Raw genomic sequence first — 14,636 nt, 5'->3', positions numbered from 1 at the left:
TGGAAGTCAAACTCATGGATACATGTTTATTTATTTTTTTTTTAAACTGGTATTTTTTCAATGAAGTCCATAGCACTTTGCAGAAATCCGTGAATGTAGGACTGAAAGTCCAATTACTAATCAAGTTAGTGTGACCGCCATTTTTGATCTGGTTAAGTGGGTATAATCTGGTTTGATTTGTTATTGCGAGAGGATTACTCAATTTACATCTTAGTGTTAACTGAGCAATGACTAAAGGAACATTTGAAGGTGGAGAAAAAAAGGGGTAATTAGCGATTGGATAATTTTAACAAGAAATGACCGAAAAGTGTTTTGGTTTGCACAGTGTTGTCAATTTTAAATAGTTTAGAAATAAAAAAAATTAACAAGAAATGGCTGAAAAGTGTTTTGAGGGAGTTGAGTTGCACGAGGGTTCAGTTGTACAGGGTTTCGGTTATACAGGGGTTCAGTTACATGGGGGGTTCAGTTGTACGGGGTTTCGGTTATACAGGGGTTCAGTTACATGGAGGGTTCAGTTATTTTTTCTGATTTTGTGTGTTTTCGCAAGAAAATAACTGGTCTTTTAGCAAACTTAGCCATAGGTACCTGAATTGATAGGTGATTTGAATAAAAGGAATTCAAATATTTTGACTATGAAATAGAAGCTAACTCAATTTGCGAAAAGATATTCCATTTGAACAACTCTGATCTGATTGAATTGTTGCCGACAATGAGATTTAATCGCTGCTAAGCCCATTGTTATTGCGAAAAGGGTTACTCAATTTACTTCTTAGTGTTAAATGACAGATTTCCAAATACCATCATTTTGAAAAGCAGAAAAAAAAAATTTGTTCATCCCCTCATTTCTATAGGGCAGGAGATAACTTAATTTACTTAGACTATTAATGATATTAATTAGTGATTTATTGTACCAGTGGAGAAAAAAAAAGGATTAAACTGATTAATAGTTAAGGTAACCCCAAAGGAGCTGTTAACTGAGGTAATTTGTTATAAATTAGAAAAATACCTAACGACGAATCGGAAACGTTTGATTAACATTTGAAAAAAAAGGAGTAATGGGATTTGCGAATTGGAGGAGATGGGGTGGTTATGCACTGTATAATACACAAGTGATGTTTTGGAGAGTTAGGGATCGTGTGTGTCTCTTTGGGCTATGTGTGTCTCTTTGGGAGCGTTTGAATATTTTGGTTGCTAAAGTATTATATTTTCATCATGTTTTAGGATATTCGATTAGGATTAACTTAACTTCATTCCTTGAGTGTTGTCGGGGGTAACACGTATGTACCAAATTTTGAGTTCACTGCAGGGGATTTTCCACAAGGAGAATTTTCCAGGGGGAGGGAATTTTCCAGGAGGTGAATTGCTACAAGTTTCACAGGAAATCATCCGTACATAGGTTTTTTCAAAATTTTTAAAGAAAATTTGCAAATGAAAAGAGGATTTTTGCACCAAACTTATGTTAATTTCTGCTCGTTTTGGGTTTCGATTCGATTATTTCCTACATTCTTTACAGTCTCATGAAATGTAATTAAACAAATATAAAAGATTTTTCAACTAAAGTAAGGAGCAAGTTTAAAACTCATAACAGATTTTCTTTAAAAATTTGGAAAAAAAAGCCAACTTCACAATAAATAGTAAAGAGTTAAGGATGAGACAGACTTTTGATCTTTTACATAATTAAATAAAAAAAAACGGGGGGGGGGTCAAGTTGTACAGGGTTTTGGTTATACAGGGGTTCATTTAAAGAGGTCTCACTTGCACGAAGGTTCAGATGCATGGGGATTCACTTTCTTGGGGTTCAGTTACACGGGGATTCAGTTACAATGGAACCCACACAAAAAAACAACGAGGGAACACACAAAAGCCAAATTAGCCCAGTGGCCTACGAGAAATCATGGGTTGCATGGGGGGTTGACTTGCACGAGGGTTCAGTTAAAGGGGTACAGTTACACGGGGGTTTAGTTAAATTGGGTTGAGTACAAATATAAAAGATTTTTCAACTAAAGTAAGGAGCAAGTTTAAAACTCATAACAGATTTTCTTTAAAAATTTGGAAAAAAAAGCCAACTTCACAATAAAGAGTAAGGAGTTAAGGATGAGACAGACTTTTGATCTTTTACATTATTAAATAAATAAAAACGGGGGGTTCAGTTGTACAGGGTTTCGGTTATACAGGGGTTCAGTTAAAGAGGTCTCACTTGCACGAAGGTTCAGATGCATGGGGATTCACTTGCTTGGAGTTCAGCTACACGGGGGTTGAGTTACACTGGAACCCACACAAAAAACAACGGGGGCACACACAACCCCTAACGGAGCCCACGGGAATCTGTGAACTCCGAGGTGGCCTGAGAGGTTGAAGTGCACGGGAGTGCAGTTAAAGGGGGTACAGTTACACGGGGGTTTAGCTAAATTGGAGTGAGGTGCTTGAGGGTTCAGTAGCATGAGACTTCAGTAGCACGGGGGGTTCAGTTGTACAGGGTTTCGGTTATACAGGGGTTCAGTTAAAGAGGTCTCACTTGCACGAGGGTTCAGATGCATGGGGATTCACTTGCTTGGGGTTCAGTTACACGGGGATTCAGTTACAATGGAACCCACACAAAAAAACAATGGGGGCACACACAAAAGCCAAATTAGCCCAATGGCCTACGAGAAATCATGGGTTGCATGGGGGGTTGACTTGCACGAGGGATTCAGTTAAAGGGGGTACAGTTACACGGGAGTTTAGTTAAATTGGGTTGAGTACAAATATAAAAGATTTTTCAACTAAAGTAAGGAGAAAGTTTAAAAATCATAACAGATTTTCTTTAAAAATTTGTAAAAAAAAGCCAACTACACAATAAAGAGTATGGATTTAAGGATGAGACAGACTTTTTATCTTTTAAATAATTAAATAAATAAAAACGGGGGGTTCAGTTGTACAGGGTTTCGGTTATACAGGGGTTCAGTTAAAGAGGTCTCACTTGCACGAAGGTTCAAATGCATGGGGATTCACTTGCTTGGGGTTCAGTTACACGGGGATTCAGTTACAATGGAACCCACACAAAAAACAATGGGGGCAATTTAATTTTCTTTATATTTCAAAGTTCATATTGAATTTCTTTCGTGGAAATGCAAGAGTTAGAATATTTCAGTAGTTTTAGGTTATGGTTTACCATTTCGCAGTTCGATTTTCTTGATTTTTCAAAGTTCATTTTGAATTTCTTTCATTGAAATGCAAGAGTTGGAATATTTCAGTAGTGTTTGGTTATGGTTTACCTTGTCACAGTTACATTTTCTTGATTTTTCAAAGTTCATTTTGAATTTCTTTCGTTGAAATGCAAGAGTTGGAATATTTCAGTAGTGTTTGGTTGTGGTTTACCTTGTCACAGTTACATTTTCTTGATTTTTCAAAGTTCATTTTGAATTTCTTTCATTGAAATGCAAGAGTTGGAATATTTCAGTAGTGTTTGGTTGTGGTTTACCTTGTCACAGTTACATTTTCTTGATTTTTCAAAGTTCATTTTGAATTTCTTTCGTTGAAATGCAAGAGTTGGAATATTTCAGTAGTGTATGGTTGTGGTTTACCTTGTCACAGTTACATTTTCTAGATTTTTCTAAGTTCATTTTGAATTTCTTTCTATGAAATTCAAGAGTTGGAATATTTAATTAGTGTGTGTTTGTGTTTTACCATTTAACAGATACAATATCTTGATTTTTAAAAGTTCAATTTGAATTTATTAAGATTAAATTAATGATTTTTAATATTTCAGTATTGTTTGGTTTTGTTTTAAATTTTAACAGTTACATTTTCTTGATTTTTCAAAGTTCATTTTGAATTTCTTTCGTTGAAATGCAAGAGTTGGAATATTTCAGTAGTGTTTGGTTATGGTTTACCTTGTCACAGTTACATTTTTTTGATTTTTCAAAGTTCATTTGAATTTCATTAGTTTAAATGCAAGAGTTGGAATATTTAAGTATTGTTTGGTTATTGTTTAAAATGTCAAAGTTAAATTTTATTGATTTTTCAAAGTTCATTTTGAATTTCTTTCGTTAAAATGCATGAATTGGAATATTTCAGTAGTGTTTGGTTGTGGTTTACCTTGTCACAATTACATTTTCTTGATTTTTCAAAGTTCATTTTGAATTTCTTTCGTTGAAATGCAAGAGTTGGAATATTTCAGTAGTGTTTGGTTGTGGTTTACCTTGTCACAGTTACATTTTCTTGATTTTTCAAAGTTCATTTTGAATTTCTTTCGTTGAAATGCAAGAGTTGGAATATTTCAGTAGTGTTTGGTTGTGGTTTACCTTGTCACAGTTACATTTTCCTGATTTTTCAAAGTTCATTTTGAATTTCTTTTATTGAAGTGCAAGAGTTGGAATATTTCACTATTGTTTGGTTGTGGTTTACCTTGTCACAGTTACATTTTCTTGATTTTTCAAAGTTCATTTTGAATTTCTTTTATTGAAATGCAAGAGTTGGAATATTTTAGTAGTGTTTGGTTGTGGTTTACCTTGTCACAGTTACATTTTCTTGATTTTTCAAAGTTCATTTGAATTTCTTTCGTTGAAATGCAAGAGTTGGAATATTTCAGTAGTGTTTGGTTGTGGTTTACCTTCACACACACAGAGACGACAACACATAGAGAGACGACACGCACACAGAGACTACATACACATACAGACAACACACACACACACAGAAGAAATACACACAGAGAGGACACAGTCAGAGAGACGACACACACACACACACAGAGTCCACACCAACAAATAGAGGACAAACACACAGAGACGACAGACACGCAGAGACTACACACACACAGAGAGTACAAACACACACAACCAACACAGAGAGACGACACATGGACAGAGACTATACACACACACAGAGTCAACACACACAGAGAAACGAGACATGGCGTATCTGATTAAATAATTTATGTCTTATTATCAATTTAATTTTTTTTTTTTAATAAAGTATTTTTTTTTAGTAAGGACACTCATAACAAAACGCACACAGAGAGAACACACACACACACAGAGACGACACACATACAGAGAAGACACACACACAGAGACTAAAGACTCAAAGTTAAGACTTACACATAGAGACGACACACACACACACACACACACACACAAATAGAATACAACACACACATACACTATACACATATAAAAGACACACACACAAACACACAGAAGAAAAAGAAACAGATAAAACACACACACACAAAGACACGACACACACACACACACACACACACACAGATCAGAAACACAAACAGGGACCACACACACACAGAGACGACACACACACTCAGAGCCAACTCATGCACAGAGAGGACACGTTCTTGATCAGAAATAAAGGATGTTTCCAAAGATTTAGAATAAGAAAAAAATTGTCAGGTGTGCCTACACATTGCAAAAAAGTAACCAGCACGAAAACTCCACGTTTTCAACCAGACTGGTTTTTGACACTACACACAAACAGAGTCATAGTGAGAGAGATATCCAAAAAGTTGGTTTAATCTAGGTTCACTTAGAGTGGCGCGCCACTCTAAGTGAACCTAGATTAACCCAACTTTTGGATATCTCTCTCACTATGACTCTGTTTGTGTGTCGTGTCAAAAACCAGTCGGGTTGAAAACGTGGAGTTTTCGTACTGGTCACTTTTTTGCAATGTGTAGGCACACCTGACAATTTTTTTCTTATTCCAAATCTTTGGAAACATCCTCTATTTCTGACCAAGAGCCTGTCCTCTCTGTGCGTGAGTTGGCTCTGTGTGCGTGTCGTCTCTGTGCGTGTGTCGTCTCGTTGTGTGTTTCGTATCTGTGTTTGTGTGTGTGTGTGTCGTCTATTTGTGTGTGTGTGTTGTCTCCGTGTGTTTTTCATATGTGTGTGTGTGTGTGTGCCGTCTCTATGTGTCTCGTATCTGTGTGTTTTCTCGTCTCTGTGTGTGTGTGTGTGTGTCGTCTCTATGTGTAATTCGTCACTTTGAGTTTGTCCTCTGTGTGTGTTTGTCGTCTCTGTATGGGTGTCGTCTCTCTGTCTGTGTGTGTTCTCTCTGTGTGCGTGTTGTTATGAGTGTCCTTACTAAAAAAAAACTACTTTATTAAAAAAAAATATTAAATTGATCATAAGACCTAAATTATTTCATCAGATTCGCCATGTCTCGTCTCTCTGTGTGTGTTGACTCTGTGTGTGTGTATCGTCTCTGTGAATGTGTCATCTCTCTGTGTCGTTTTTTTGTGTTTGTAATCTATGTGTGTGATTAGTATATTTATGTATGTCGTCTCTGTGTGTTTGTCCTCTCTGTGTGTTAGTGGACTCTGTGTGTGTGTGTGTGTCGTCTCTGTGCATGTGTCGTCTCTGTGGGTGTTTCGTATCTGTGTGTGTGTGTTGTCTCTGTGTGTTTGTCGTCTCTGTGTGCGTGTCGTCTCTCTATGTGTTGTCGTCTCTGTGTGTGTCAAGGTAAACCACAACCAAACACTACTGAAATATTCCAACTCTTGCATTTCAACGAAAGAAATTCAAATGAAATTTGAAAAATCGAGAAAATATAACTGTGACAAGGTAAAACACAACCAAACACCACTGAAAAAATCCATCTCTTTCATTTCAACGAAAGAAATTCAACATGAACTTTGAAAAATCAAGAAAATGTACATGTGACAAGGTAAACCACAACCAAACACTACTGAAATATTCCAACTCTTGCATTTCGACGAAAGAAATTCAAAATGAACTTTGAAAAATCAAGAAAATGTAATTGTGACAAGGTAAACCACAACCAAACACTACTGAAATATTCCAACTCTTGCATTTCAATGAAATAAATTCAAAATGAACTTTGAAAAATCAAGAAAATGTAACAATGACACTGAAATATTCCAAATCTTACATTTCAACTAAAGAAATTCAAAATGAACTTTGAAAAATCAAAAAATGTAACTGTGACAAGGTAAACCAAAAGCAACCACGACTGAAATAATCCAACTCTTGCATTTCAACGAAAGAAATTCAAAATGAACTTTGAAAAATCAATGAAATGTAACTGTGTCAAGGTAAACCGCAACCAAACACTAATTAAATATTCTAACTCTTGCATTTCAATGAAAGAAATTCAAAATGATCTTTTTAAAATCAAGAAAATGTAAATTTGACAATGTGAACCATAACCAAACACTACTGAAATATTCCAGCTCTTACCCTTCAATAAAGGAAATTCAAAATGAACATTGAAAAATCCTGAAATTGAAAATGTGACGAGGTAAACCACAAGCAAAACACTAATAAAACATTCCAGATCTTGCATTTCACGGAAAGAAATTCAAAATGAACTTTGAAAAATACAGAAAATGAAAATGAGACAAGTAACAACACCCCCACACAATAATCAAAAATTTCAACTCTAGCATTTAAACGAAAGAAATTCAAAATTAAATTTGAATAATCAATATAATGTAACTTTGACTATGTAAACCACAACCTAACACTACTGAAATATTCCAACTATTGCATTTCAACGAAATAAATTCAAAATGAACTTTGAAAAATCATGAAAATTTAACTGTGACAAGGTAAACCACAACCAAACACTACTGAAATATTCTACTCTTGCATTTCAATGACAGAAATTCAAAATGAACTTTGAAACATCAGGAAAATGTAACTGTGACAAGGTAAACCACGACCAAACACTACTGAAATATTCCAACTTTTGCATTTCAACGAAAGAAATTCAAAATGAACTTTGAAAAATCAATAAAATTTAAATGTGACAAGTTAAACCACAACCAAACACTACTGAAATATTCCAACTCTCTTGCTTTTCAACGAAAGATATTCTAAATGAGCTTTTAAAAATCAAGGAAATGTAACTGTGACAAGGTAAACCACAGCCAAACACTACTGAAATATTCCAACTTTGCATTTCAACGAAAGAAATTCAAAATGAACTTTGAAAAATCAAGAAAATGTAGCTGCCCCCATTGTTTTTTGTGTGGGTTCCATTGTAACTGAATCCCCGTCTAACTGAACCCCAAGCAAGTGAATCCCCATGCATCTGAACCTTCGTGCAAGTGAAACCTCTTTAACTGAACCCCTGTATAACCGAAACCCTGTACAACTGAACCCCCGTTTTTATTTATTTAATTATGTAAAAGATCAAAAGTCTGTCTCATCCTTAACTCCTTACTCTTTATTGTGAAGTTGGTTTTTTTTTCCCAAATTTTTAAAGAAAATCTGTTATGAGTTTTAAACTTGCCCCTTACTTTTTTTGAAAAATCTTTTATATTTGTACTCAACCCAATTTAACTAAACTCCCGTGTAACTGTACCCCATTTAACTGAATCCCTCGTGCAAGTCAACCCCCCATGCAACCCATGATTTCTCGTAGGCCACTGGTCTAATTTGGCTTTTGTGTGTGCCCCCATTGTTTTTTTGTGTGGGTTCCATTGTAACTGAATCCCCGTGTAACTGAACCCCAAGCAAGTGAATCCCCATGCATCTGAACCTTCGTGCAAGTGAGACCTCTTTAACTGAACCCCTGTATAACCGAAACCCTGTACAACTGAACCCCCCATGCTACTGAAGTCTCGTGCTACTGAACCCTCGTGCAACTCAACCCAATTTAACTAAACCCCCGTGTAACTGTACCCCCGTTAACTGACCCCTCGTGCAAGTCAACCCCCCATGCAACCTATGATTTCTCGTAGGCCACTGGGCTAATTTGGCTTTTGTGTGTGCCCCCATTGTTTTTTGTGTGGGTTCCATTGTAACTGAACCCCCGTGTAACTGAACCCCAAGCAAGTGAATCCCCATGCATCTGAACCTTCGTGCAAGTGAGACCTCTTTAACTGAACCCCTGTATAACCGAAACCCTTTACAACTGAACCCCCCGTTTTTATTTATTTAATTATGTAAAAGATCAAAAGTCTGTCTCATCCTTAACTCCTTACTCTTTATTGTGAAGTTGGCTTTTTTTTCCAAATTTTTAAAGAAAATCTGTTATGAGTTTTAAACTTGCTCCTTACTTTAGTTGAAAAATCTTTTATATTTGTACTCAACCCAATTTAACTAAACCCCCGTGTAACTGTACCCCTTTAACTGAACCCTCGTGCAAGTCAACCCCCCATGCACCCCATGATTTCTCGTAGGCCACTGGGCTAATTTGGCTGTTGTGTGTGCCCTCATTGTTTTTTTGTGTGGGTTCCATTGTAACTGAATCCCCGTTTAACTTAACCCCAAGAAAGTGAATCCCCATGCATCTGAACCTTCGTGCAAGTGAGACCTCTTTAAATGAACCCCTGTATAACCGAAACCCTGTACAACTGAACCCCCCCCGTGTTTTTTTATTTAATTATGTAAAAGATCAAAAGTCTGTCTCATCCTTAACTCATTACTCTTTATTGTGAAGTTGGCTTTTTTTTCCAAATTTTTAAATAAAATCTGTTATGAGTTTTAAACTTGCTCCTTACTTTAGTTGAAAAATCTTTTATAATTGTTTAATTACATTTCATGAGACTGTAAAGAATGTAGGAAAAAATCGACTCAAAACCCAACACGAGCAGAAATTAACATAAGTTTGGTGCAAAAATCCTCTTTTCATTTGCAAATTTTCTTTAAAAATTTGGAAAAAAACTATGTACGGATGATTTCCCGTGAAACTTGTAGCAATTCACCTCCTGGAAAGTTCCCTCCCCATGGAAAATTCTCCTTGTGGAAAATCCCCTGCAGTGAACTCAAAATTTGGTACTTACGTGTTACCCCCGACAACACTCAAGGAATGAAGTTAAGTTAATCCTAATCGAATATCCTAAAACATGATGAAAATATAATACTTTAGTAACCAAAATATTCAAACGCTCCCAAAGAGACACACATAGCCCAAAGAGACACACACGACCCCTAACTCTCCAAAACATCACTTGTGTATTATACAGTGCATAACCACCCCATCTCCTCCAATTCGCAAATCTCATTACTCCTTTTTTTGCAAATGTTAATCAAACGTTTCCGATTCGTCGTTAGGTATTTTTCAAATTTATAACAAATTATCTCAGTTAACAGCTCCTTTGGGGTTACCTTAACTGTTACTCAGTTTAATAATTTTTTTTCTCTACTGATACAATCAATAACTAATTATTATCATTCATTGTCTAAGTAAATTAAGTTATCTCCTGCCCTACAGAAATGAGGGGATAAACCATTTTTTTTTGTCTGCTTTTCAAAATGATCGTATTTGGAAATCTGTCATTTAACACTAAGAAGTAAATTGAGTAACCCCTTTCGCAATAACAATGGGCTTAGCAGCGATTAAATCTCATTGTCGGCAACAATTCAATCAGATCAGAGTTGTTCAAATGGAATATCTTTTCGCAAATTGAGTTAGCTTCTATTTCATAGACAAAATATTTGAATTCCTTTTATTCAAATCACCTATCAATTCAGGTAGCTATGGCTAAGTTTGTTAAAAGACCAGTTATTTTCTTGCGAAAACACACAAAATCAGAAAAAATAACTGAACCCTCCATGTAACTGAACCCCTGTATAACCGGAACCCCGTACAACTGAACCCCCCATGTAACTGAACCCCTGTATAACCGAAACCCTGTACAACTGAACCTCCGTGCTACTCGACCCCATTTAACTAATCCCCGTGTAACTGAATCCGTATGTAACTGAACCCTCGTGCAACTCAACTCCCTCAAAACACTTTTCAGCCATTTCTTGTTAATTTTTTTTATTTCTAAACTATTTAAAATTGACAACACTGTGCAAACCAAAACACTTTTCGGTCATTTCTTTTTAAAATTATCCAATCGCTAATTACCCCTTTTTTTCTCCACCTTCAAATGTTCCTTTGGTCATTGCTCAGTTAACACTAAGATGTAAATTGAGTAATCCTCTCGCAATAACAAACCAAACCAGATTATACCCACTTAACCAGATCAAAAATGGCGGTCACACTAATTTGATTAGTAATTGGACTTTCAGTCCTACATTCACAGGTTTCTGCAAAGTGCTATGGACTTCATTGAAAAAATACCAGTTAAAAAAAAAAAAAATAAATAAACATGTATCCATGAGTTTCACTTCCAAAAAATCGATGTCACAATAGAAAACCCGTCTCTTTGAAAGGTGTAATGACCTGTAGAAATCTTTACCTATCAGAAAAACCTGTTTGGTACGGAGGGGCCATAGAAATATAAGGTAACATACTACTGATATTTCCCTGGGGAGGGGGATTCTTCTTGGAGGTGGAGCCAGATTTCCTGGCATTATTTAAAAAACGATCAGAAATTAAATAAAAAAATAGGTTTTTTCAACTGAAAGTAAGAAGCACGATTAAAACTTAAAACTAACATAAATTATTAAATAGTTCGTGGTAACGATTTGTAAGTAAGGAGCGACTCTGTTCAATAGTAACCGAAACTCTAAAAAATGGAATTTTGACACCAATACATATATCAAAAGAATCGCCTTTTATGCTAATTTCAAATATATAAATTTCATTAAGTTTAGTCTTACAGATAAAACGTTACGAGCCTGAGAATATTTTTCTGATTTTCTAACAAAGGGGGAAGACCCCCTAAAATCAAGTTATTTTAATGAAAATCACAACGTCTATTGAGAAAGAGATAAAAGATGATATAATAAAAATAAAATATCAAAATCTTCCCAACTTTCAGCAAAATAAATTCTGAACACTTGAACTGCAAAACTATACCATGGAAAATACCTGAAAAAAAGGGGGCGATTTCATAAGTTTGAGAAAAGGGAGTTGTTTTATTCTCTGACAAAAATAATGAAAATAAAAAAACGAATTTTTCCTGGTGAAAGTAAAGAGAGATTGAGACTTAAGACGAATAAAGCTAATCACTTTTAAGCCTATGCGACCTGCATCTATGAAAGTAGCCCATATAAATTGACTGCTGACAATTCCCTGCATTTATAGGATTATAATAAAACAAGTAGTTTAATGAAAACACAAAAGCCCATGCTATATCAATAACAAAAAAATTATTTTATTTACAAAAAAGTCTTAAAGTACCAATTTAAACCCCCGCCCCCCAAAAAAGAGAATATTCAATTGGATTAGGCTCAGTTCATATAGGTCTCATCAAATTAAGCGAGTTTAAACCCTTATAGACCCCTTAAAACGCTTTATTTTTCTACTCCAGAAAACATTCTAGAACGCTTTCTACATATTAATACTGTACTGAAGTCCAACACTGTCTTGCGTTTGAAGTAAAGCGATAGTTTTGCATAATTTTACACATATCTAGAAATACTCGTATGAGTGCTTAGTTTATTTGCGCCAATTTTAAAGATATTTTTCGAATAGGCTTAGAAGTTACAATTTTTTTCGTTCTAAATTTGAATTTCACTCTTTATGTTCACAAGAAAAACATTTGTTAATATTTTTCTGTTAATTATCAAGTATCGGTTAGTGCTCATAACCCACTCTATAATGCCTTCCCTTTCCTCATTATTTTACGGATATAGAAACGTGCAATTATTAACAAATATCTTTAAGTTCAATGGTTTTAAACAAAGACAAATAATAGCTAGGTAAACACACAGGGGAACCTTCGGCGCAGTGAACCCTCCCCAAAATATTCAAACTTTATCGATTTTTTTATTTTTTCCATATTCTTCATTTAATTTATTAGTTGGGGAGGGGCAAACTTTCCCGACTCCATCCGAAATGTGTGCATCCTCTTGAAATAAACTTCTGCGTACATGCCTGAATGAGGCGTTCACCATTGTGGAAATTTTACAACTCCACCCTTAATCTGAATGTGATATAGCTGTTAAATTTAGACTCCTAATAATCTAGACGTTAAAGCTTTAATTAAAGAAAAAAGAATAAAAAAAACTTACCAATTTTAACTCCATTGCGTAGTCTTCAGCTTTGCTCACTTAGATTTGGTTGAATCAGTGCACCTCTAAGTTTACTTTTCTTATCAGATTAGATATGAGACGGCCAGCTAAAATAAACACGTATCCGGTCTTTCCCTCCGAGCTTTCGCAAAATTTTAGCCAATACCATCAAGGGCTATGCCATGATCTGTTTTCAATTTGCCTTTTGTGCCCTTCTTCGCCTTTTTTTTTTTTTTTTTTTTTTTTTTTTTTTTTTAGCCCGATCGTTTTTCATAGTCATGGAAAGGGATTTCTTTAAAAAGATTTGTTGTAGGCATTCTCGCAGGCGATAAGAAATGACTCCAAAAAGCGTTTGCAAAGTAAATTACTTTTTAATTTAAATGCCTCTTGGTTTCAGAGCAGCCATGTACATATATGTTTTGGTGCGGGGTGGTACAAAATTAAAAAAAAAAAAGAAGAAGAGATAATTTATTTGGAAATATATAAAATTCCACCCTAAAAAAACATAATTTCACGTTGGCAGCGTTGTTTCACGTTCGTTCATTGTACTGTCTAGTTGTTAGATTAGCGTGAAAGTACGCTGTTTTAGAGTATAAGTGTAAATTAACGTTGAGATGAGTACAGTTACATTCCTTGAATAGTTACACTCGTTATAGTTACACTATATATATATATATGGTATGCCTAGAAGGCAAGCACTTGCTTTGCTTCTCCTTCGATTAGAATAACGGAAACCTGTAGCTGCCTCAACTGTTAGTTTTATTCTTGAAAATTCAGGCTTCTCATTACTAAGACTCATGAACTTGTAGCAAAAGAACTTAAAGAAAGTGTTGCTAAAAGAATCTCTTCTGTTTCTCAGCCAGATTTGTTTAAGGAAACAAATGACGAAATTGATTGTCATTATATGCCGGATCCTTTAATGCTTGTTACAGATCCTACCACAGAATCACTGAGATCTCAGTACATGAGAGACCAGTGTTTCAAAAGTTTGTAGTACTGTAGTATCAGAGCAAGGCTGCATTGAACTTGAAAAGTATGGAAACAGGAGATTTGTTCAAGTAGTTTCAGATGCAGCCAACTTAGCGAATCTTTTCAAAGATAGAGGGCCTATTTTGTTTCTGATAGATTGGTATCATCCTTCAGAAGAAGATGTATATAGAGACTTTTATGATGGTGACTGTTTTGATTTTTTGTATGCTTCTGATCCTGATATAAAGAAAAATATGATATTTCTTCAGCTCTACCAGGATGAGATACAAAGGAAAAATCCACTTGAACAGTCTACGTAAGGAAGGTACAGCACTCTAGCTTTTTATATGAGAGTTCTCAACTTCCCACCTTGACTTCGAGCAAGGCTAGATCTAGTGCAGTTAGTTATGCTAGTTCTAATATCGAACTTCAAGATTTTTGGCCCTGAAAAAATCTTCAAAAAGTTTGTGAATGAATTAGTATTTCTTCGCAGTGAAGGCATTGTGATTAGTGGGGCAAGGTTCAAAGTTTTTGTTTTCTGTATATGTAGAGACAGCTCAACAATTTGAATTTTATGGGAGGGTTCGTGAAATGTTTAGCCGAAATGTGCAGAATCCTTCAAGAGTCTGCATGTTCTCTGGAAGCAGTGCAGCTAAAGACTATTGGAAAAGTCAGTTTCCTCTTAGAACAAAAGGATCCCACGAGGAATCTTTAAACAAGCTGCACGACCCAAATGTTAGGAAGCAGTCTGTAAATGGCGTGGAGTTCAATTCTACTTTCAATGCTTTACCCAACTTT

The 14,636-nt window shown here is 35.4% G+C and overlaps 1 protein-coding gene across 1 annotated transcript in view; it reads right to left on the bottom strand.

Moving 5' to 3' along the window:
• Nucleotides 1–12,924, bottom strand: part of LOC148951241 (trophoblast glycoprotein-like) — a 219,317-nt gene extending 206,393 nt beyond the window's left edge. Inside the window, exon 1 of the mRNA XM_089090751.1 lies at nt 12,870–12,924. Coding sequence (XP_088946877.1) covers nt 12,870–12,884 — 15 coding nt within the window. The 5' untranslated portion in view covers nt 12,885–12,924. The remainder of the gene's footprint in view (nt 1–12,869) is intronic.
• Nucleotides 12,925–14,636: the final 1,712 nt, after the last annotated feature.

This window comes from Artemia sp. Qi Xiang Cuo, chromosome 6, assembly GCF_049724085.1.
Source record: "Artemia sp. Qi Xiang Cuo chromosome 6, ASM4972408v1, whole genome shotgun sequence".
In the NCBI taxonomy this organism is placed as follows: domain Eukaryota; kingdom Metazoa; phylum Arthropoda; class Branchiopoda; order Anostraca; family Artemiidae; genus Artemia; species Artemia sp. Qi Xiang Cuo.
This window is presented reverse-complemented; position numbering and strand designations above follow the sequence as displayed.